The sequence below is a fragment of the Gadus chalcogrammus genome, chromosome 7, assembly GCF_026213295.1.
Source record: "Gadus chalcogrammus isolate NIFS_2021 chromosome 7, NIFS_Gcha_1.0, whole genome shotgun sequence".
NCBI classification, from domain to species: Eukaryota; Metazoa; Chordata; class Actinopteri; order Gadiformes; family Gadidae; genus Gadus; species Gadus chalcogrammus.
The window spans coordinates 921,609-943,715 of record NC_079418.1 but is presented as its reverse complement, the minus strand read 5'-3'; the positions used below and the strand labels follow the sequence as shown (position 1 = coordinate 943,715).

The window sequence follows — 22,107 nt, the reverse complement described above, 5'->3', positions numbered from 1 at the left end:
TTTTTTATCCTGTTTTGGTTGAATAAAGATGCATTTATTTGTAATAATTATTGTGAGGTTGCCTTTCCTGTGCTACAAATCCTGCTGTGTTGCAGGTATAGGCCAATGATTTATTATCGCCGTGTGTGTGTATTCTGGGTGCGTGTGTTTATGTTGGATGGGGGGGTTGGCCTGCGGAGTCCACGTGCCCAGGGGCCCGATATGTCATAATCCGTCTATGGAGAACAGGACATGCTTGAGGATATGGTGAGTCCATCACTTAATAATATACGATAAGATGAGTGAGCATCAGTCAGCTAAACTGACACGTTTAATGTGAATTTAAACATCAAAATCGGAGACGTTTTGCACTCTTCCTGCACAACGGGACACCGTTATTTCGGTGGATTTAAGTGCACCTTTTGTTCAATGCACGATCGATGTAGACCGACGGATCTTTGAAGTTCATAAGTGGATATTGTGTCTTGTTGTGAACCTTTCTTAGGCGCAACTATAGCGACTTTGAAGTAACCCAAGGCACATTTCAACTCGTTTTGTGTGCATTTATATTGAAAACGTGTTGCATGTGTGCGTACAAATGTAGCAATAGTTTGTGAGTTCGTTCGTGCGTTCGTAGTTCGTTGAGGTGAGAACGGCCACCAATTTTCTCGCCATTTAATCAACAAATAAATCCCATCGCAGGCAGTAGGATCTTTAATCATGAGTACTTAAGGATTTATCGATTGATTGATTTATTAAATGATTGATTGACTTGATTAAATTGTGAGAAAATGGCGGCCGTGACCAAGAAAGCCTCAGCAGCAGCAGACATTCACCCACACGCTGCTGCTGGCACGAACTTCCGCTGCAGACATCCATCCACGCACAGAAACATCCACCAGCACACCGGAAATCGGAAAATAAGAAAGAAAAATTGGAAAATAAAATAAAAATCGGGCGTTAGGTAATGTGTTAACATAAATGAACGTAATAAATTACGGTATAAAATCGGATAAACGCTTCCGGTTTTGGACAGAAGACTTGACACTCGCTGTTTACTTTAAGCTGAAGTTTATGGCTCTTCTCTTTCTGCAAATACACACACCTTATTCAGAATTCTTAATTCATAATTCTTTCTGTGTTATGCTGCAATCATCTCAATTTAATATATATTCAATTCAACAAGCTCTGTGTGTAACCAAAGTGAATAAGTGAAGTCATAAAAAAATCAAAACATTGTAAACGTTTTAACACTTTATTCAGAAGCGCGTCATACACTCAACAGATAACCAAACTCAGAACCTCAACACACACACACACACACACACACACACACACACACACACACACACACACACACACACACACACACACACACACACACACACACACACACACACACCGCCCGCAATGTCAATGAGTGTCCACCCAGCGACCCAGGAACATGGTGTTTACTTGAAGATCCTCCTCAGCTGCCATGTTAAGGAGGACCTCCGTGTCTTCCTGAAAATCAAAGGTGACTTCTGGCTTTGAAACATCGTTAAAAAACAAGTGATGCATCTACAAAAGACAGATTTTTTTTTTACAATTGATGTTGCAATTGTAGAAAAAATTAAGATCAAAGGCGATAAATTCTCACAGCACAGCAAACTATATAAAGGCCGGTAATTCAATGGTGTTAGTCCACACGAAACAGTTTACGAAAACATGTTTACGAAACAGGCTGAAAAATGGAAAAACTTAATATTTATTAGGGGTGTGCACTGTGCAGCAATTATTGTCCCTTTCAGAGCATCAACTTTATCTATTATTGGCATATAATTAATGATGAGATATATTTCTACCTCATACTGTGCTTTACATCTGTTTCTCTCTGTCATTATATGTTTTATGAACTGTCCGAGCCCCAGCACCTTATTAACTGGGGGACATTGAACATTCAGAATGTGAGACAGGATAGTAGGCTATTACATAACAGTAATTCATTAACTTTTATCCGTTTTATTACATTTTTCCTCTCTTTTACCCCTTTTAACTGAACTGAATGTTATGATCTCTTCGTTATAAACAGATTGTATGAACTAAACAGGCCGATCGAATATTTAAAGATCGATTTTGTCTATTGAATGATATCACACTTCTCAGCCACCGCAGCGGAGATGAACAGCTGATAGGTGCAACACTAGTTAAAGCGGAACGAGCTGCGTCAATTCAATTCGTGCTCATTATTTTATCACAACTTAACTCTGTTTTGGTCTACAGATGACTGTCAAAAGTCAACATCTTAAGAACGTTTACACTCGCAACACATCTACAAATCTGTAAAATCGTTTAATAAGACCGACCATAGGCTACACAACGTTTACAAAAAACATTCACATGTCTTGCAAAAATGAATCCTAGCTAGCGTTACCCACGTCAGTGTGGATTAAAACAGCAAATGCTTCATGTTGGTGTAACGTTCGGTTATGTGTTTGATGAAAAAATCTAAACTTAATGAAACTAATAGATCGGTAAAGAAATGCAAGTCTCGTGCATTTATAATTGTATCGCTGTTTTGAATAGTCACCTACCATAACCTCCAAGTGCAGCTGAGCCCAACGTGTCACATAGCTTTGTGCGGTCCCGTCCCTTTCGCACGTTGGCAATAGAATTTGCAACTCGCGCTTGCGCCGTGCAAAACGACATTTAAAAAAAAAAATGTTTCTGTGGGTGGATGTCTGCAGCGTGTGGGTGGATGTCTGGAGCCAGACCCCTCTCGCCGTGACCCACATTCACGGCCGCCATTTTCTCGCCATTTCATAAATTAAAGACGTCAATAAAAAAGTATATCAACAAACAACACAAACTAGTGTGTGTCTTTCCGCATCGTTTCATTTTAACGAATTAATACTCATCAAAACGTAGAAAAGCTTTTTATTGATTGCTGAAAAGGCGGCCGTGATCATCGTTAGGAGAGAGTGCGGAACCAGAACTCAACTCTGGAATATGATTGGTGTATTCCCTGACAGATCCAGACAGGCAGTACACCCCCCCTCGCCCCCATCCACGGGCCGGCCCCCCTGAGCATCATGGTTTTCCCCAACAGGCTGTTTGTGGGGCGCGTCGACTGCCGGGTGAGACTCCTCCTCTTCCTGTTTACTCCTGATTGGTCACTGGTTATTGTCAAGTCATGTATGTTAAGCATACTTAATCATACTTGTGCTAATACACAAAATATTACATTAACTAATACATTAAGTAATACGTTAACTATACATTAGGGTTACCGCGGTGTGGACATTTTCACACCGATTAATACGCTTGTGTCAACACCGGTATAAACTTTGAAACTATAGGTCAACCGCCAGCTTCTCCGTCAACTCTCCTCTCACACTCGGTGACAGCGGCTGGCAGCGCGCCAATTCTCGGCGTCTTATAAAGTTCTATATATAATAGTATAATATAATTTTATATATCATAATATCACGGCCAAAAGCTCTGTGCGCCTCCGGATGGCCGTAGCGCGGGGAGCTCACGTCGGGATTGGGCTTTGCGGGGTTTGTTTACCGGCATTGCTATGGTTACCGATCTTGTAAGGAAGCGCGACAATAGGCTCTGTGCACAACTCTAGAAGCAAACTTCCGGTGTCGCCAGGTGTCGGCATACTAGTTTCCGGTCTACTTCCCGTATCAGTTACCACGGCAACTATAAATAGTAAAAAGATGGAAAACCCAACCAAACAACGTAAATTTAATGTTAGAAGACTTCACAAGCTTCAACGGAGTGAAGGCGGATCAAACCAACACTGCTGTGTACCGTTGTGCTCAGCTTCCAGCCGGTATAATGGCAGTTTTAGTTTCCACCGCTTCCCAAAAAACCCAATTCTTCGGGCGCAGGGGATACAGAAGATCAGGAGGACGGGGTTTGAAGTCACCAACCACACGAAGGTGTGCAGTCGGCATTTCGACAACAAGTTGATCACATCAACTGGAAAAGGGTTACGGGTCCTTTTGCCCAACTCAGTGCCTTCTTTGTTCAACTGGAACAACTTCATCGCGAGGCAAACACGGGCTGGTGTGTGGGAGCGAAGAGAGAGACCGGCGAGTCCCGAGCCTTGCTCCGACCCCGAAGAGCCTGAGCTACCCGTTCCGATGGTCTTAGACCATGAGTACAGTGCTACTAGTACAGTGTGTGTTGACCGTGAGCACTACAGTGCTATACAAAAAGAGACATTTTAGTGGAGTTTGAGGCAATGTGAAGCTGGTGTGTTTGTGTCTGTGTGCGGCTCGCGTGCCTGCACTGTGTTGGGGCCGTGGTGGGCGCTCTCGGCTGGAGCTTTCTGCGTGTTGTGGTGGCTGACGAGGAAAGTGCGCTTGTGTGTACATTTGTGCTGTTTTTTTTAAAATATACATGTTTGTATTGATTATTTGATTAAACATATGACCTCAGCTAAATCCCCCCACGGACACTGTTATAAAAGAAACATGCGTATAACGGTTTGTTTATAACGGTTGGTTTATCGCTAGCTTTAACATACACTCAAGCTGTGAGGCTTCTCTGATTTCTTCATGGACCTGTGGCACAATGCTCTGATAATCACCTCCGATGTTCCCTTATCTTTGCTAGACACTAAAAAATGGACACACGTTAGTACAGTTAGTACAACAACGGACAGTTAAGTGTTTTAAATACAGAAAAAAATGTTGTCGCTAACAAATGTTCACTAAAAAGCCTGTAGTAGTCCGTTACCTACCCTCAAAGTTATGCAAATAACTCGAAATATAGAGCTTAAATCCTTTTTCCCGCTTGCTTGTAGGTGCAAGGGAACTAGCACCAACAATGCGGTGAACATCGTTAACATTTATTGTCGGTAGGTCTTGGAGACATCTAGAAAAGCCAAACATGTTCACGCTATGGACTGGGTCAGTAAGTAGACCGGAAACTAGAATGCCGACGCCGTCAGTTGACTTCCGGGTTCTAGTGCACAGAGCCTATTCTAGGCGCGACAATTCTCCCGCGCAGAGCAGAACTGTGGCCTATTCTACACATTTAAATTTTCTTAATTGTAATTATATTATTCATTTTACTGAATTTGTTTTTTATTACTGAAAAAAAAACAAAAAAAAAACGGTGTTGCCGGTGTGCAACACCGAGTAATCGTTGTTAGCCTCAACACCGGTAACACTGGTAATACCGTATACCGCGGCAACCCTACTATACATTAAGTAATACGTTCACTATACATTAAGTAATACGTTCACTAATTTATTAAAGTGTAATTCCGGCGAAAATTTAACACAGGGTCTTTGTTTTGGCATGAAAACCCATCAAATAAGCCCTCCAGATATTAGAGTTTGCCCGGCGCAATGTTTGGCGTCCATGTTATTGGCTTGGGGCAGTGAGTTTCTCTTTCAAATCTGCATTTTTGAACCACTGATATTGCTAAAAATAGCACCAAACCTCTGCAGTAGCATGTCTGACGTCACTGGTACTTCCACAACAAGTAAAGACTCGTAGTGGGGGATATCTCGGCCATGGTGAGAAGAATTAGAATTGGGGGAAAGGAACTTTGGCCATGACTCTCTGAAGTCCATGAACCGCGGCATGGAGGAGAAAGGGATTGTACTCCGGGAGCTGAGCTGCCGCCGAGATCCCCCCGCCGGAGCTGCTCGTCCGCCGGTCCACAGAATCGTAATATCGATGTATCGATATTTGAACTATAGAACGAGACGCTATCGTCAACATCGATATAGTTTAATTTGCGTTGAAAGTACAGCATATTTTATCCAGATAACAGCAGTTTCGAACCGCGACTGCCGCCTGCTATTTTGTAACTCTGCTTATCTCTCTCCCGCTCTGCCTCCGGCTCACACACACACGGCCCGGCCTTCCACTTTTTTAAATCACCTACGGCGCAAAACATGGAGTCCGCCGGCAAACGCGGCGCAGAGAAGCTTGTATGTTATCAGAAGACAAATGGCTCCATAGTTTGGAAATGGTTTGGGGACAAGGTGACTGCCCGATTACAGAATCAGGTATTTTGTGGCGAGTAGGGATGCAAACAATTAATCGATTATCGATTAATTGTCGATAAGAGATTACTCGATTAAAATAAATTACTTGCAATTAATCGCATTTTAACCCGTAATTCCCCAACCGTCCACGTGAGGGCGCACTTGGCGCCAGACGTACTTGACGCACACGCGGGAACACAAGCGGGAACACAAGCAAAGCAGGGCCGTGTTCCAATACCCGTACTTCCATGAATATACTTAAAGGAAGTATACTATCCGCACTGGCTACTACGTACATTTTTCAGATGCGAGTGCTGTTCCAAATCGAGTACTCCGTGGTGCACTAACCGGAAATTACGATCACGACTGCCGCCGTGGCTCCTCCCCCGCAATAAACATCCCGCTTTGAACGGTGAACTCTTTACGCCTAGCAGCTATAAAAAGCTATAAAAACTACAAAATGACTATATTAATGCCGGCTATGTGGAAAATGCGCCGACTTTGGCTCAGCCTGGCTCCGCCTCTTCTGCTACGTAGCTAAGAAGGCTGCCGTTGAGTACGGGGAGTGTCCTTCGATCCACACTTCACGATTAGCCCGTTTTGAGTACGGCATCCGGGTCCTTGAAGTATACTTCTTTTCGCCGGATCTGAATTGGAGTACTGCGTACTCAAATTTTGGCTAGTAAGTACGGACAGTACGGGTATTGGAACACGGCAGGACGGAGTGCAGTATGGAGCCACTTTAAGTTGGTTAATGACGACAAAGACGCCAAATGCACAATATGTGGAAGTATTCTAAAGTACAACAACTAAACGACTTTGTTGAATTACCACCTAAATGTGTCACATTCAGAAGGAAATTCAGCTTCTCAGAAGAATTGCCGCTTATCAATTAATCGATCATCGATCGATAAGATGAAACAACTATCGATTAATGAATTACTCGATAATTTGCATCCCTAGTGGCGAGTGCTTCAAATCTGTCACAACTAAAGGGTCGAGTACGACCAACCTCTTCCATCACCTGCAGCAGCACAACGTGCTCAAAAATTAATAATTTTTTATTCAGACAAAGGCAGTACAGCAATTGTCCCAAAATGATCCCGGACTCCCTGACACCATGTCGCGATTCAATTCTGTGCTTCAGATTGATAAGGAAGTGGAAGAACCAGAGACGTCGGAGCTATATTAATAATATAGTTATTATTAGGGCTGTCAAGCGATTAAAATATTTAATCGCGATTAATCACATTATTGTCATAGTTAACTTGCGATTAATCGCAAATCTTTTTTCTATGCTAAATATCCCTTGATTTCTTTGTCCCATTAATTGTTCTCATTTTAATGCTCTCATCAACATGGAGAAGTGCATCGGCTTGCCTTGTGCAAATGTTTTTTTATTGATAACAGCATTGGCATATACTGATCAAAACAGGAAGATACAAAAATTACATAATATTCCGGAGGCGCACAGAGCTTCTGGCCGTGATATTATATATTATATTGTAATGTTCGGCAGTGTATAGGCCACGGTTTATTCAACCATCAAACTCACTGTATTCAATTCCGAACGGTAGGAATTAGGGGTGCAACGGATCACAAAACTCACGGTTCGGATTGTGTCACGGTTTTTGAGTCACGGGTCGGATCATTTTCGGATCAACAACAACAATAAAGATAACAAGACAAATGTGACTTTAAATAAAATCTTCAAATGTGTAAAAACAAAATAAAGTGTACAATTTGGTAATAATCCTGCTTCCTTTAAGCTTAGTCAATATTTTTAAAAATTGCAATCTGAGGCATTATTCCTTCTTCTTTTTAACATGGATAGTAAATAATCTGTGTCCCTGGATTTACAGTTCAGGATGTCTGCATTGCCGGGGAAAAGTTTAGAGTCTACACTCTCCCAAGGCAATGCGACATCCTCATTAGGGATGCACCGAAATGAAAATTCTTGGCCGAAACCGAAAACCGAAAATGAGGAAACCAAGGCCGAAAACCGAAACACCGAAAGAAATTATTATGACAATTATTAGTTTAGGATTTAGGCAAGGCAAGGCAAGGCAAGGCAACTTTATTTATATAGCACTTTTCATACACAAGGCAGACTCAAAGTGCTTCACATATAAACATTGTCATACAATAAAATAAAATAATAGGTAAGTAAAAGAAAAACATATGCAAAAAAAAATAGAGAGTTAAAAAGGCATTTTAGTATTAAAATAGAAAATAAAGGCAAGGTTATTTAGCAGAAAGCTATAGCAAACATAAAAGTCTTCAGTCTTGTTTTAAAGGTGCTTAGAGTTGGGGCAAGTCTTAAATCCTCTGGGAGTTTATTCCAGCTATTTGTTGCGTAGTAACTAAATCCTGCTTTCCCATGTTTTGTGTTTACTCTGGGGATAATTAACAGATTGGTCTCAGAGCTTCTTAGTGGTCTAAAAGGCTGATGTAGTGGAAGCATCTCAGTTAAATATTTTGGGCCTAAACCATGTAGGGATTTATAGGTAAGCAACATGATTTTAAAATCAATTCTCTGACTTACAGGAAGCCAATGTAACGATTTCAGAATTGGTGTAATATGATCAAATTTTTTGGTCTTTGTTAGAACTCTAGCAGCAGCATTCTGAACAAGCTGAAGCTTCCTCAGAGTTTGTTTTGGGAGACCTGTAAGGAGACCATTGCAGTAATCAAGCTTACTAGTGATAAAGGCATGTACAAGTTTTTGTAAGTCTTCGGTGGACATGAGCCCTCTAAGTCTTGCTACATTTTTAAGGTGATAATATGCCGATTTTGTAACTGATTTGATGTGACTGTCAAAATGTAAATCTGAATCCATGATAACCCCTAGATTTCTGGCTTTGATTGAGGTTTTCAGGGACAGAGAGTGAAGGTGTTGGGTTACTTTAAGCCTTTCCGTTTTAGAACCAAATACAATTATCTCTGTTTTGTCCTCATTTAGTTGAAAGAAATTTTGGCACATCCATTCCTTCACTTGCTCAATGCACTGGCACAGCAGATCTATGGGGCGATAGTCATTTGGTGATAGCGATACATAGATTTGCGTGTCATCAACATAACAATGATGGTCAATATTGTTATTTTGCATGACTTGCCCTAGTGGGAGTATGTAGAAGTTGAATAAAGAGGGTCCTAAGATCGAACCTTGTGGGACTCCACATGTCACGTTGGTTGATTCTGATACAAAGTCGCCAATGGAAACAAAGTAGTTCCTATTTTGTAGGTAAGACCTGAACCAATTTAAGACAGTGCCTGAAAGCCCCACCCAGTTTTCTAACCTTTCCAGAAGTAATGTATGGTCTACAGTAGGGCTGTAACGATACGCGTATCAAACCGAAAATCGCGATACTCAAAGCCACAAACCTGTCTCGCGGTGTGAGAAGGCAGAAGCGCGATATGCCCTTTCTAACTCTTCGGTCAAAATGTCAGATTGAAATTTGCTAATAATTTGTCTAAATAATAGTCTGCTGACAGCGCCCCCTCCTATCGATGCCGTAAATATGTGACGAGATGCCCTCTCTGTGATGACAGTTCTCCGTGGCTACGGAGGATTGCATTTCTCCACAGCCGTCGAAGTCCTCATATGCGATATGAACGACATTTATCCAGAGTGGGCCAAGCGCGAAAAAAATTGCCTGTGTTATCCTGTCTCTATTGTTTTGTGTGATTTGACTGGCAGTTTGTCTGCTTATAGGTCGGAATGAAGCGGCCACCGATTATTGACAGGATGGGTACTTTATTCTACCGGACTCGTTCGCTTCTTCACTAGACACACGCGCTACCGCTCGCTCTCCTCGCTCGTCCACTCACTCGCTGACGTCACTCACACACGCATACGCACACTGCCATTCTCGCGCATACACATATGCTACTCGTAACACTATGCCTCGTTATTGCGACGTTCATGTTTTTCCTCATCTATTGAAAGGCTATTAAAGGCTATTAAACATGTTGCATTCTATACGGCCTGATTATGTCATTATTTAAGCTACATAGCCTAATAAGAAGCGCTAATAAGGATATTTGAATAAACCAACCAAACAGTTAAAGGGGCCCTATTATGCCTACCAGCAAAAAGCATCCTCCAACTGCAATCTTTGGTTATTTCTTTATTAATTTAGCTATACTTTAATAGTATTCTTTCGGTTCAAATCTGTTCAGTGTTCCAAATTATTTGTTATTAAATGTTACATTAAGATAATTGGTATTTAAGTGTTGTTTAAATAAAATGCTGAGTCTGTGTTAAGACGGATGTCGTTTACAACTTTAATAAGGGCGGTCTCAGTGCTGTGCAGGGGTCGAAATCCTGATTGGAAGGTGTCATAGCAACCAGTTGATGCCAGGAAGTGATTTAGTTGCTGGAGGACAACTTTCTCAATGATTTTACTTATGAAGGGTAGATTCGATATTGGTCTGTAGTTGTTAATAATAGAGGCATCTAGGCTCCGCTTTTTTAAAAGGGGTTTAATAACTGCAGTTTTCAAAGCTTTTGGGAAATTGCCTGACTGGAGAGAGTTGTTAACTATCTGCAATATGTCTACTGCTAGGCAGTCGAAAACATTCTTAAAGAGGTTGGTAGGTATAGTATCAAGGCAACAGGTGGATGGCTTTAGTTGTGTAACAGTTTCCACAAGATTTTGAGAGTCTATTACATTAAAGCATGCCATCCTTGCCACGTAATTTTTGCCTGAACAGGGTGGTAGTCCAACATTTTTGTTTGAAGTGGAGATATTGATGGCGTGTCTGATACCTTCAATTTTATCAATATAAAAAGCTGCAAACTCATTGCATTTCTGCGTGGAATGGAGATCAGGTGGAATTTCTGTTGGGGGGTTGGTCAGTCTGTCAACAGTTGCAAATAGGGTTTTTGCATTATTAGTGTTGGTTTTAATGATATTGGAGAAAAATGTTTCTCTAGCATTTTTTAAGTCTAAATTGTAGGCACGGAGGCTCTCTTTATAGATATCATGGTGAATATGAAGTTTTGTTTTACGCCAGATGCGTTCAACCTTCCTGCATTCCTTTTTCTGTGCTGTTACAGAAGCAGCTTTTCTCCAGGGTGCCTTTTGCTTTCCAGAAATCGTTTTAACCTTATAAGGTGCAATGACATCTATGACTTTCAAAATTTTCTAATTAAAGTTTTCTACAAGATCATCAGGAGAACATGGGTTAAGAGGTGGTAGCAAGGAGTTGGCCTTTTTAAAAAGTACATTAGAATCTTCATTGATATACCGTTTTTTGACAGTGTTTGATTTTGTCTGTATATCGGGAATAAAAGATATGTTAAAGAAAACACAAAAGTGGTCAGACAAGGAAGGATCAGTCACATAGGGATCAGAAACATTGAGCCCCTTTGTGATAACCAGGTCTAGAGTGTGCCCCTTACAATAAGTAGCCTCTTTCACATGTTGAGACAGTTCAAATGTGTCCAAAATGGCAAAAAGTTTTTTTGCACACTTGTCATTCAAATCATCAGTATGAAAATTGAAGTCACCAGTTATAACTAGACAGTCAAATTCTGTGGAGATGCTAGACAATAATTCTGTGAAGTCATCGAAAAAATTTGCAGAATATGTGGGTGGCCTGTAAATAATTAATAGGAGAACTCTGGGGGAGCATTTCAATACAGCACTAAGGTATTCGAACGATGGAAAATCACCAAATAACATCTGCAGTGTTTCCCCTAGAATTTTTTTTAGGCCCGGTGGTAAGAGCTGATAGTGTGATTTGTTATAAATATTTCACGGGATGCTAGAGTATTTGTTGGTATTTGTTGGACGAGGGGGGGGGGGGGGGAGAGGTATGGAGGGGGGGGGGGGGGGGGGTAGAGCGATTGTTGACGGGGGGGGGGGAAGAGCGATTGTTGGGGGGGGGGGGGGGGGGGGGGGGGGGGGGGGGGGGGTTGTATGTCTTCAAACTTCGTCTGGGCAATAAGGAAAAAGTCAATGATAAAAAAAAAAATGTATACAGGAGCATAAAGCACCAATACATATTGAGATAGCTGGTGGTGAGCTTGGATGGTTATGATATTATGGCTAATAATAATAATAAAAAAAAAAAAAATTTTTTTTTTTTTTTTTTCTCTTTTTCATTTTTTTGGCCGGTTGTTGGCCTGGCGGGGGCGCTCGTTGGCCTGGCGGGCCGCCAGGCCTGAACAATGGTAGGGGAAACACTGATCTGTTTCCCTGAAATACATTTTTAAATATAGCAGCAACCCCTCCACCTCTTTTTCCAGATCTACATGCATCAAAAAAGTTATAGTTGGGAGGAGCTGTCTCTATCAGAACGGTTGCACTGTTAATTTGTTCCAGCCATGTTTCAGTTAAAAACATAAAATCCAGTTTAGAAGTGGTAATAAAATCATTAACTAAAAATGATTAGTTATTAAGAGACCTCACATTAAGTAGAGCCATCCTGATGGTGTTGTTGATAGGCTTTAAGGTTGTTTTTGGTTTGGAGGCAATAGATATGAGATTTGTGAGGTTAGCAGTGTGTCTAAGTTTCCCTTTGTTTACTCTCTTAGTGGTTACAGCAGGAATGCGAAAGTTGCCCTGCTTTGACGTAGGCAACCTTGGGTTCAGCAGATTATGTGAAACTTCCTTTATACTGTGTCTACGGCTGAACCCTTTTTTGTCTCAGTAATACTGATAAGATTGCCGCGGTATACGGTATTAGGTTAAAAAGGTTAAAAGTTCGGCAGTTTATCTTTGCACTGTTTTATTTTTGATGCGTTTTTTCATTATAAAAAAAAATATACAAACCTAATAGATAGGCGTCCTAATAAAGCGTTGGAACACGCAAGACCGGTAACCATAGCAACGCCGGTTAACAAACCCCGCGAAGTCCAATCCCTACGAGAGCTCTCCACGCTACGGCCATCCGGAGGCGCACAGAGCTTTTGGCCGTGATATTATATATAAAATTATATTATACTATTATATATACAACGTTATAAGACGCTGTCACCGAGAATTGGTGCGCTGCCAGACGCTGTCACCGAGTGTGAGAGGATATTTGACGGAGAAGATGGCGGTTGACCTAGTTTCAAAGTTTATACCGTTTATACTCGATAATACAAGCCTAGTACCATTGCATTTATGGCTATGACTGTGTACTAACTTCATTAAAATCAAGGCATTGAAACTTTTGCAAATCGCTGTACGTTAGTCTTTCTCAGAAACATTGAAAAACGTCCACACCGCAGACATATTGGCGCTTATCCAGACAAGCGTGTGCTGCCCGGGCTTTTTGTTTGCGTCATCACAAATTTCTGTTTCGGCCGTGTTGTTTCGGTGATAAAAGTATTTCGGCCGAAAACCTTTTTAATTGTTCTCATTTTAATGGTCTCATCAACATGGAGAAGTGCATCGGCTTGCCTTGTGCAAATGTTTTTTTATTGATAACAACATTGGCATATACTGATCAAAACAGGAAGATACAAAAAAAAGCCTATAGTGCAATTAAACGATGAACATACAAACATACTGCCTTGAACGTAGCAGTCAGGCTACTGCTTCTTTGTTTTGAGCCAAAGAAAAAAACATGAATTTCCGTTAATCGTGCGATAAAAAAATTAACACCATTAAAATTGTTTTGCGTTAACGCCGGTAATTACGCGTTTAACTGACAGCCCTAGTTATTATTAATGTATAATAACATTCATAATATTCCGGAGGCGCACAGAGCTTTTGGCCGTGATATTATATATTATATTGTAATGTTCGGCAGTGTATAGGCCATGGTTTATTCAACCATCAAACTATATTCAATTCCGAACGGTAGGAATTAGGGGTGCAACGGATCACAAAACTCACGGTTCGGATCGTGTCACGGTTTTTGAGTCACGGGTCGGATCATTTTCGGATCAACAACAACAATAAACAAGACAAATGTGACTTTAAATAAAATCTTCAAATGTGTAAAAACAAAATAAAGTGAAACATTTGGTAATAATCCTGCTTCCTTTAAAGATCCCATGCCACACCCATTTCATTCCTTTTTTTATAATCGTTGATGTCCTTTGATCGAGTTTGTAACCTTGTTTGTGTTGGAAATGCCTAGGATAGCTTATTTCAAGCTATTCTAGAATGACCGAAAAGCCTGGTAGAGAAGACGACTGGTTTTCTCATGAATATCTATGTATTAATGAGCTTTGCTCTGATTGGACGTCTGTTTTCATGGATATTCAATATTTAAATTTCGCTTTGCTCTGATCGGACGACAAAGCAGCTGTCCATCTGCTTACCGAGGCACAGCAAGCCTAAAACGATGTCAGGAATTTTGCCCTACGTGTTTGATCCAGAGTCGGAAGATGAGACTGAAGGAGAAGACCAAGAACAACCACAAACACGTACAATGACGGACGTTTCAGAATGGTAATGTGAGCTAACTTAACTGACATTTAGGGCTTAGTTGTGGCTATACGCCAATAAACGGAGCGTCGGCCTATTCCCACCTCTATTATTTCCGAAATAGTTTATGCACTTCCAAATCGTTTATGAACCCAATGCATTTTGTAATATTCCAAAATCACAGGGTATTATCCACATTTAGGCTACGTCTAATATAGTAGGCCTACAATAGGCCCATGTACTCAACTTTCCCGGAATCAGGCTGTTCTAACACTTTTGGTATGTCCTTTCTAATCATCACGTCGTCACGACGTGATGAGAAAATACATACCACAAGTGGTCGACGACATCCGTGGACCACGATATGCTGTGATAAGCCAATTTGTGCTTGTTATTAAACCACTAGGCCTACTCACCTGCATATAGCCCTATCAATCAAATAGCTTGTTAGTGATTGCTTTATTGATACATTCTAACAGAGCAACCAGGTTATTCAAATAGGCCTAGGCTTAGGATAATCATAATTCTTTTTTATGTTGGCATTGAAAGATCTGTTGTAGGCCGATTTAGTCGTTTGCAGACCTACAGCATCTTCATTGTCATACAATCAGACTGATTTTTTTTTTATAATAGGTAGGCCTATAGCCTAATTTGTGTTTCATTATTGATGGCTGCCAAACACATTGCCTACCTTTTTGCTTCAGGTGTACCTGTGGGAATTGCTCTACAATGCAGAAAGAGGAGGAGAATGTATGCTGCAGGGAGACAACATCGGTAAGACGGTGCACCGTGCAACGATGGGTGATATGGATTTCATTTTGGTTATACACTGTCAGTAAAATCAGATTATATTAATCAAACATATCTGATTGCACAGGTTGTAAGAATAATGGAAGACGAGGATCCACCATTATTATGCATGACCCTCCACCCAGGACTAGATCCAGTTTGTCTCAATAGATATTCCCAGCAAAATGCCCTGAACATTTATCAACGTGATTATGGGAACTTGCAAGTTAGAGGCAATGAGTAAGTGAGATGAAAAAATGTCTATACTACGGCACATCAGCATATTCAAACATGTACCAATCTCATACACTATTTTGTATAGTGAAAGTCAAAGTGATGGAGCTGTACACATAATAACAATACAAATAATGATCATTTTTTATTCTATTTACACATGACAAAACAAAACTCACACACTATGTACAGTTCAGCCTTGGCCATATATACATAAACAACAATGTCCTCTGCTTTTTGACAGCCGTTGCAGGTACTTGGCCGACAGGTCGTTTGTCAGCTGGTGCTGGGGATATCTTGGCAGGAAGATACGTGTTGTCATCCCCTCTTGTTTGGTCCAACACGTACGCGGGGAGTTCCCTGATGCGGAAGGCCAATATGTTGGATTTAAACCTCCTCCACTCTAAAGCGAGATACATGGGCCGCAATAGCGTCTTTTAAGGGTGGACGTTCGTGTTGGGACGATAGGGAACTGGGCACAGGAATCTGCTGACTTTCCTCCAAGTAGGGCAGGGGGTTAGGGACTACCTCTTCAAAGGGGAGATGCATCAGGCTGAGGGTATAGCCTAAAAGAAATACAATGTAGGTAAACTCTACATGTAACAATGTACAAAGTGTTTTATACATCAATAAATATTTTCTTACAACTTACAGTATGTTGGTTGTGTTTTTACTGCTTTCACCGTAGCCGCTCCTTTTTTTGCTTTTGGGAAACTGAGTTTGTACCTCAGTCTTCCTGAGTTTGTCTTCGCTTGGCAACGGCCAGCATTCTCATTAAAAGGCATGGCTGCCAGGTACAGTCTGAAGGAGAAAATAGGGTGTGGTAATAAAACTGTCATAGGAGAACACTGGTTGCATTATCAAACAACAACTACATAGTCACCACAGCAAAGATATCTACACATATCTTTAGGTTTGTATTGTTCTAGTGTAAGAAAAATATATTTTTTGGTGTAAAACGCAAAATAACACTGTGGAAGGCTTCCAGTGTTGAGGTCTGGTACTTTGAGCTCAGCTTTTCCACGTCAGTCAGGACCCTCTTGCTGGTAAGGATTTTTTCCACTTTATAGAGGGCTTTGGTGCCTAAAGAAAGATATATATATATATATATATATTATTTTTAGAGAAACACAAGCAAGATAGTCAATCAACATTACATTCAATGGAGGTTTACACACCTGGCTGAAACCACTTTTTAGGATCTCTTGTTCGGCGAACAGGGTGGAGGCATTTGGGGAAAGCTGGGTTGTCGTGGCTGTGTATGTTCTGAATGTGGTTTATCAATGAGGTCCATTTAGCCACCTTTTCAGCCCCGGTGGATGATGATGTTGCTGCCCAGTAGACGTGGTTGCTGATGCCACGCCGCCACCTCTTCACAATGTCACAGTCCTTCTCTTTCGACACCTTGTCCAATTTCTTAGACAGACCTAATGAACAAACAAAAACAAAATCAATCTGTCAAAATCAATCTGATGAAGAAGAAGTTATATAACTCCATACGTGGGCATGTTGGAACAGTGGTTAGCATACCCAACGGACCTCTGGGAGAAAAGGATTCAATAACCACGCTGCAAGCCCATGTGACATTGGATAAACATTATGTGACATTGGATTTACATTATCTTGCATAATTATATCTTGAATCCAAAGACAAGTATTACCCTTTGCAAGGTGCCAGACGTCATAGAAGTGCTTCACATTGCGATCCCGAAGAAACTTTTGTATCTGGGGATGGCGGTCAGTGACAATGTAGTCCACTGCCACACCCTTCGACTCCAGAAGTTCAAGGCTTCTTTTCAGACCCTCCTTCTCCATATTGTGACTACCTCCAACCTCATTGCTCTTGTCATGGAACAAAAAGAGACAAGTATTATGTGATGAAACCACACAATGACATAGTTCTAATAATAATGCACGCCAATGATGACACAAGATAGATTCATTTGTAAACTAGAAATCCATTTAGCGAGACAATATGGTTGGTCAACAAAATTCATTTTCAAACGTTCAGCGTCTGATAAAAGAGTAGGGTTTGTTTGTGTGTGTGTGAGAGAGGGTGAGAGGGGAAGTCAAAGAGAGAGATACAAAGAGCTAGTGAGTGTTTCAGTAAGTGAGAGAGCATTGCTGAAAAAATAGTCTGTTTGTGTGTCTGTGTGACAAAGAGAGCAATGAGTGCTATGTGTTGTGTGGCATGAATAACAGTTCAATTGACATATGTGGAACTACTCACCTGGACAAGTTGTTTGTCAATAATGTTGTTGTTCTCCAGGTTAATCAAGGAATAGCTGCCATACTTTGCGCAATGACCTACAAATATTGAAATGATGTCATGAGCACACTGCTTTTGAACATGTTTATGAGCGTGCTATTTTGTGTGGAACTTCATAGTAGTAATACTGAATGTATTGAAATGAATTGAGGAAGTTTACCTGGTGAGTCTGCCCTCATATCTCCGCCAATTTTAACCTTTCTCTGGCTCAGAAACTGCAATTCTTCTTCCTGAAACTGATGCCATTTGTGGATCACTGCTGGCTCCAAATAAGTCCGTGCATGCCTTCTGAATGTGGTATATCCAATTGATTTCAGGTGCATGACTTTGAATACCTACAGATCAATGCATAAGTTATCAGTAAAATTCACAGCAACATATGAGGTTTGGATAACAATAGATCAAAGACATTAACACCAGGCATGATTAATTCTTTCATTCATTCATCTTTGAACAACAAGGGCTGAGACAATGTACTGATAACAACAATATTTTAGTACAAATTTAGAGAAATATGATGGTGTGTGGCGAGTGCTCTCTAAGGTATGATTCAATACCTTTTGCAACTGGAAAAATGAAGTGCCCGTGAAATATATGGCAGCAGACAGTTGGAGGTTGATGATGGGGCAGCTCCCAATGACAGGCTGACTTTTCCACTCTCAGTAAAACCCGCAGTGAGGACATTTCTGGTAAACGGCCAAGAATGTACCACGTCTGCATGGTGTTACTTCAGATGGCCGTTTGCAAATGGGACACTTTTCAAAAAGCTCAAGTAGGCATCTCGTGCTAACGATGTACTTGGAATCGGTGTAGCCAGGTGTAGTGGCGGTGCTGTGGAAGATAAATAATGGAAGAGAAAATGGTGCCGTTAGTTTGATATGTAAAGTCATATGTTGTCATTCCTTTGTATGGAAATAATAAGCCAATGCACTCACAATATCTGTGAGGATTCTGACACATCTGTCATGGATTGAGCAGGATCATATGTGGAGTCATGTGGTTCAGCGATCACTGTGGAGTCTTCCCAGTTATCTTCCTCCCCTTCAGCTAGCCGAGGTCTTTTAGCTGGCGTTGGCTTGATTGGCGTAGAGGTCGAGGGTCCCCAAGGTGCATCATCTGTAGTTGTACTCACACTTACAGAGCAGGATATAGTTTGTGTGCCTAAGGAATATTAATGAATATTACTGTTTTGTTACACCATTTACGAAAGAATAACAACAGAAGCCACCCAGTAAGCTATAGATGACCTCAGGTGTGCAGAGTTATAAAATGAGTAGAGTAATATTGTGTACCGTATTTTCCGGACTATACGTCGCTCCCGAGTATAAGTCGCATCAGTCAAAAAATGCTCCATGACGAGGAAAAAAACATATATACGTTGCATCGGTGTATAAGTCGCATTTATTTTTAAACATTTAAACAAGAACGTTTAGTCTGGAGAGACTGAATAAAATTGCAATAGCAATATAGGTGTGTCGGTCCCTCGTAGTTCTGAGAGTATACCGAATTCAGTGACACCGGGATTCCACCGGACGCGTATGCGCCGCGGTCCTAAACCTGAGCGTAGATGCCTTCACAAGTCCAGCGGAGGGCTCCAGTTTTCGCCGGCCAAGTCATGCGCTGTGATATGTGTGACAGCTATGTTGCACAAAATTGCAGCTAAGGCTGGGGTAGCTTTGGTTGAACCGGAGGACATTGAGGACGATGACGACGAGAATATAATTTATTCGGTGGTGCAGTAGGCTTGCAGCGTTCAGTTGTAGGCCTAATGAATGACGGTGCCATCTTGCGGCCGAGGATTATGTACGCACAATTTTGCATTATAAGTCGCTTCGAAATATAAGTAGCAGGGCAAGCCAAACTACAAAAAAACCGCGACTTATAGTCCGGAAAATACGGTATATACTATGGCTGGCAAGTTGTGCTGATAACTATAGTACACAGACTGTAGCAAACATTTGAAGTTTAAATAAGTTCAAAAAATCTACTAGAAGGTGGATGAACTATTTCGATTTATGCAAACCCTATAGTATAAAAATATGACATGTGGATGAACTGAGTTTACTTGGTTTAGCCACCATTATCAACACTGCATGATCAGAACAGAAGTTACTTGGCACATGAGCAGTTGAAAAATGAATAAAATCACAAACCTCTGCTTCTCACATGATTGCTGAAAGTACCAACAGAAAGCTGTGTGCCCCTGGATGACAGACTAGGTGGGTCTGTTTGGCAAGATGTATGGTTGTTGGATGTTCTGGATGTCCCTGGTGTGCTCTAAATGACATGTGTGACGGTTCCCTGTATGTTGTGTCTTCCATTTGTTTCTAGGACTGGGGAGCAGAGACCTAGGCCTACTTAATTGGTCATTAGGAGTGATTGGCGTGCACCTGGGCCCGGGTGCCAACGCCCTATAAGAGTCTGCTTCCCCAGTCCTTCCCTCTCTGTTCTTTTCAGCTCCATAGCCATGCACACCTTTCAACACTTATGTTAAAACAACACACACCTATAATCCACTCATGCATACACACTCCACACTACGGACTTACTGACTTCCACATCCCATACTTTTATTATAATGTGAGCACTTGGATTGGATTGGTTTGATTAAAATACTTATTTTGATTGGGAAACTGTTGTCTCCCGTGTTTTTGTTGTGTAGCCTGGCGCCCCTAGGCCAGGTGCGTAACACATGATACACACAAGAGACAATTAGACACTAAGTAATACATAAAGCTAAATCATGTCCTGAAGCCAAATGAATAAAGTCCTGGAAAATTGTACATCGATGTTAACTTACACTGTAATAAAATAACTAACTTATCTGAGCAGTAGACTAGCCTACAAATTATCCTCATCTACAGGCAAATTATCCGCTGCCAGATTAGTTTGGTATACATAACTACAAGACGGTTGTGCTGAGATGAAGAAAAATATGCAGAAATTATACACATAAATACTAATTTTGATACCGTGTCTGGGCAGAAAATCCCTAATGGCTATAACTCGCTGATAGTAGTAGAGGGTGCAAGCACATCCATCTCTGTACAGGTGCAGGGTAAAGAGTCCGTCAGATACTAAGAAAAAGTATAACCGCACACTGTCGCTTCTGCTTCCTGTGATTGTATTAGATACACAACCTTTCGACCGTATAGCTGCTAGTCGAAACGTTGTGTGAACCATATCATTATAACTAGGCGGCTACCATGGAATGAAGTTAGCGCTAGCTGCACGTGCTACTTTGACTGTTCATGCAAGCGTTGTCCAAGATGGGCCTATAGATCATGTAGTTACAAATAGCTTTTTAAATAGGATTTCATTGTGTAGATAAAATTACTTACGGCTGTTGGAGAAGTGGGCAACCTCCGTGATGGCACAACTCCAGGTTTCAAAACCAACTTTGATGCAAACCCACTGCTGTACTCCCCGAAGTTGACAAAGTCATCGTCTCTGAAATGCGCCGAACACAGCACCAATCTGGTTCCATAGTTTTCCGGAATTTCTCCAAAAATAAATTGCAACCATGTCTCCCTTAATTCCTCTTGTCTTTGGCAGGAGATGCAATGTGGAAGTTTTGCCTTGGCATAACACACAGGTTCGATGTCGTTCTGCCATTTCAATCAAAATTCTGTTACTAGCCTGTTACTACGCAGCGAACTACATAGCACTAGCTCAATCGCGACTCTCTGTGGGCGGTTACGAACCAACCAAGTGGGCAGGGCCATGAATAACATTTGACAACGCTACGTCACAGTGTCACCTTATCCAGATCGGCTCATTTCTTCTGCCTTTTTCCTTTCATTGCCTATTGCATTCAGCAGACAAACTGCATAGATTTCAAACTTACCACAGCTCACAAAAATATTCAGACCTATGTTACTTAACAAACAATAGGAAAAATGGGATTTTAATGGCATGGGCTCTTTAAGCTTAGTCAATATTTTTAAAAATTGCAATCTGAGGCATTATTCCTTCTTCTTTTTAACATGGATAGTAAATAATCTGTATCCCTGGATTTACAGTTCAGGATGTCTGCATTGCCAGGGAAAAGTTTAGAGTCTACACTCTCCCAAGGCAATGCGACATCCTCATTAGGGATGCACCGAAATGAAAATTCTTGGCCGAAACCGAAAACCGAAAATGAGGAAACCAAGGCCGAAAACCGAAACACCGAAAGAAATTATTATGACAATTATTAGTTTAGGATTTAGGATTGCCGCCGTATACGATATTAGGTTAAAAAGGTTAAAAGTTCGGCAGTTTATCTGTGCACTGTTTTATTTTTGATGCGTTTTTTTATTATAAAAAAAAATATACAAACCTAATAGATAGGCGTCCTAATAAAGCGTTGGAACACGCAAGACCGGTAACCATAGCAACGCCGGTAAACAAACCCCGCGAAGCCCAATCCCTACGAGAGCTCTCCACGCTACGGCCATCCGGAGGCGCACAGAGCTTTTGGCCGTGA

General features: G+C 41.2%; 2 protein-coding genes and 1 long non-coding RNA gene across 6 annotated transcripts in view; 2 read left to right on the top strand and 1 right to left on the bottom strand.

Moving 5' to 3' along the window:
* The first annotated feature begins 203 nt into the window (after window positions 1-203).
* LOC130385874 (protein boule-like) overlaps window positions 204-22,107 on the top strand; it is a 36,857-nt gene continuing 14,953 nt past the window's right edge. For 2 of the 3 annotated variants that reach the window (XM_056594624.1, XM_056594622.1), the window contains exons 1-2: window positions 204-246; window positions 2,991-3,095. In XM_056594624.1, coding sequence (XP_056450599.1) covers window positions 232-246; window positions 2,991-3,095 — 120 coding nt within the window. In that variant the 5' untranslated portion in view covers window positions 204-231. The remainder of the gene's footprint in view (window positions 247-2,990; window positions 3,096-22,107) is intronic. The other variant, XM_056594625.1, reaches the window with a different exon arrangement.
* Window positions 13,351-16,447, top strand: LOC130385875 (uncharacterized). The gene is made up of 3 exons (XR_008896073.1): window positions 13,351-14,371; window positions 15,052-15,376; window positions 15,615-16,447. It is a non-coding gene; the product is annotated as an uncharacterized LOC130385875 (long non-coding RNA).
* Window positions 15,517-21,059, bottom strand: LOC130385873 (uncharacterized). Of its 2 annotated transcripts, XM_056594620.1 has the most exons (11): window positions 20,981-21,059; window positions 19,793-19,916; window positions 18,575-18,800; window positions 18,197-18,470; window positions 17,800-17,974; window positions 17,601-17,677; window positions 17,032-17,212; window positions 16,549-16,797; window positions 16,375-16,453; window positions 16,023-16,171; window positions 15,517-15,936 (listed from the first exon to the last, which is right to left on the bottom strand). In XM_056594620.1, exons 5-11 carry the CDS (start codon window positions 17,960-17,962, stop codon window positions 15,758-15,760), a joined length of 1,077 nt encoding a protein of 358 aa, XP_056450595.1. In that variant the 5' UTR covers window positions 17,963-17,974; window positions 18,197-18,470; window positions 18,575-18,800; window positions 19,793-19,916; window positions 20,981-21,059; the 3' UTR covers window positions 15,517-15,757. The 2 variants fall into 2 exon arrangements, with proteins under 2 accessions (XP_056450595.1, XP_056450596.1); XM_056594621.1 differs by lacking the exons at window positions 17,601-17,677; window positions 17,800-17,974; window positions 18,197-18,470; ... (1 more) ...; window positions 19,793-19,916; window positions 20,981-21,059 and having other exon boundaries at window positions 17,032-17,337.

Excerpts from the sequence above, each read along its gene's own strand:
- LOC130385873 (XM_056594620.1), bottom strand. The coding sequence starts at position 17,962 with ATGCACCTGAAATCAATTGGATATACCACATTCAGAAGGCATGCACGG. Across the intron at positions 17,213-17,600 it reads TTGACAAACAACTTGTCCAG|AGCAATGAGGTTGGAGGTAG; the intron begins GTGAGTAGTTCC and ends TTCCATGACAAG. Across the intron at positions 16,798-17,031 it reads CGTCTGGCACCTTGCAAAGG|GTCTGTCTAAGAAATTGGAC; the intron begins GTAATACTTGTC and ends TTTGTTCATTAG.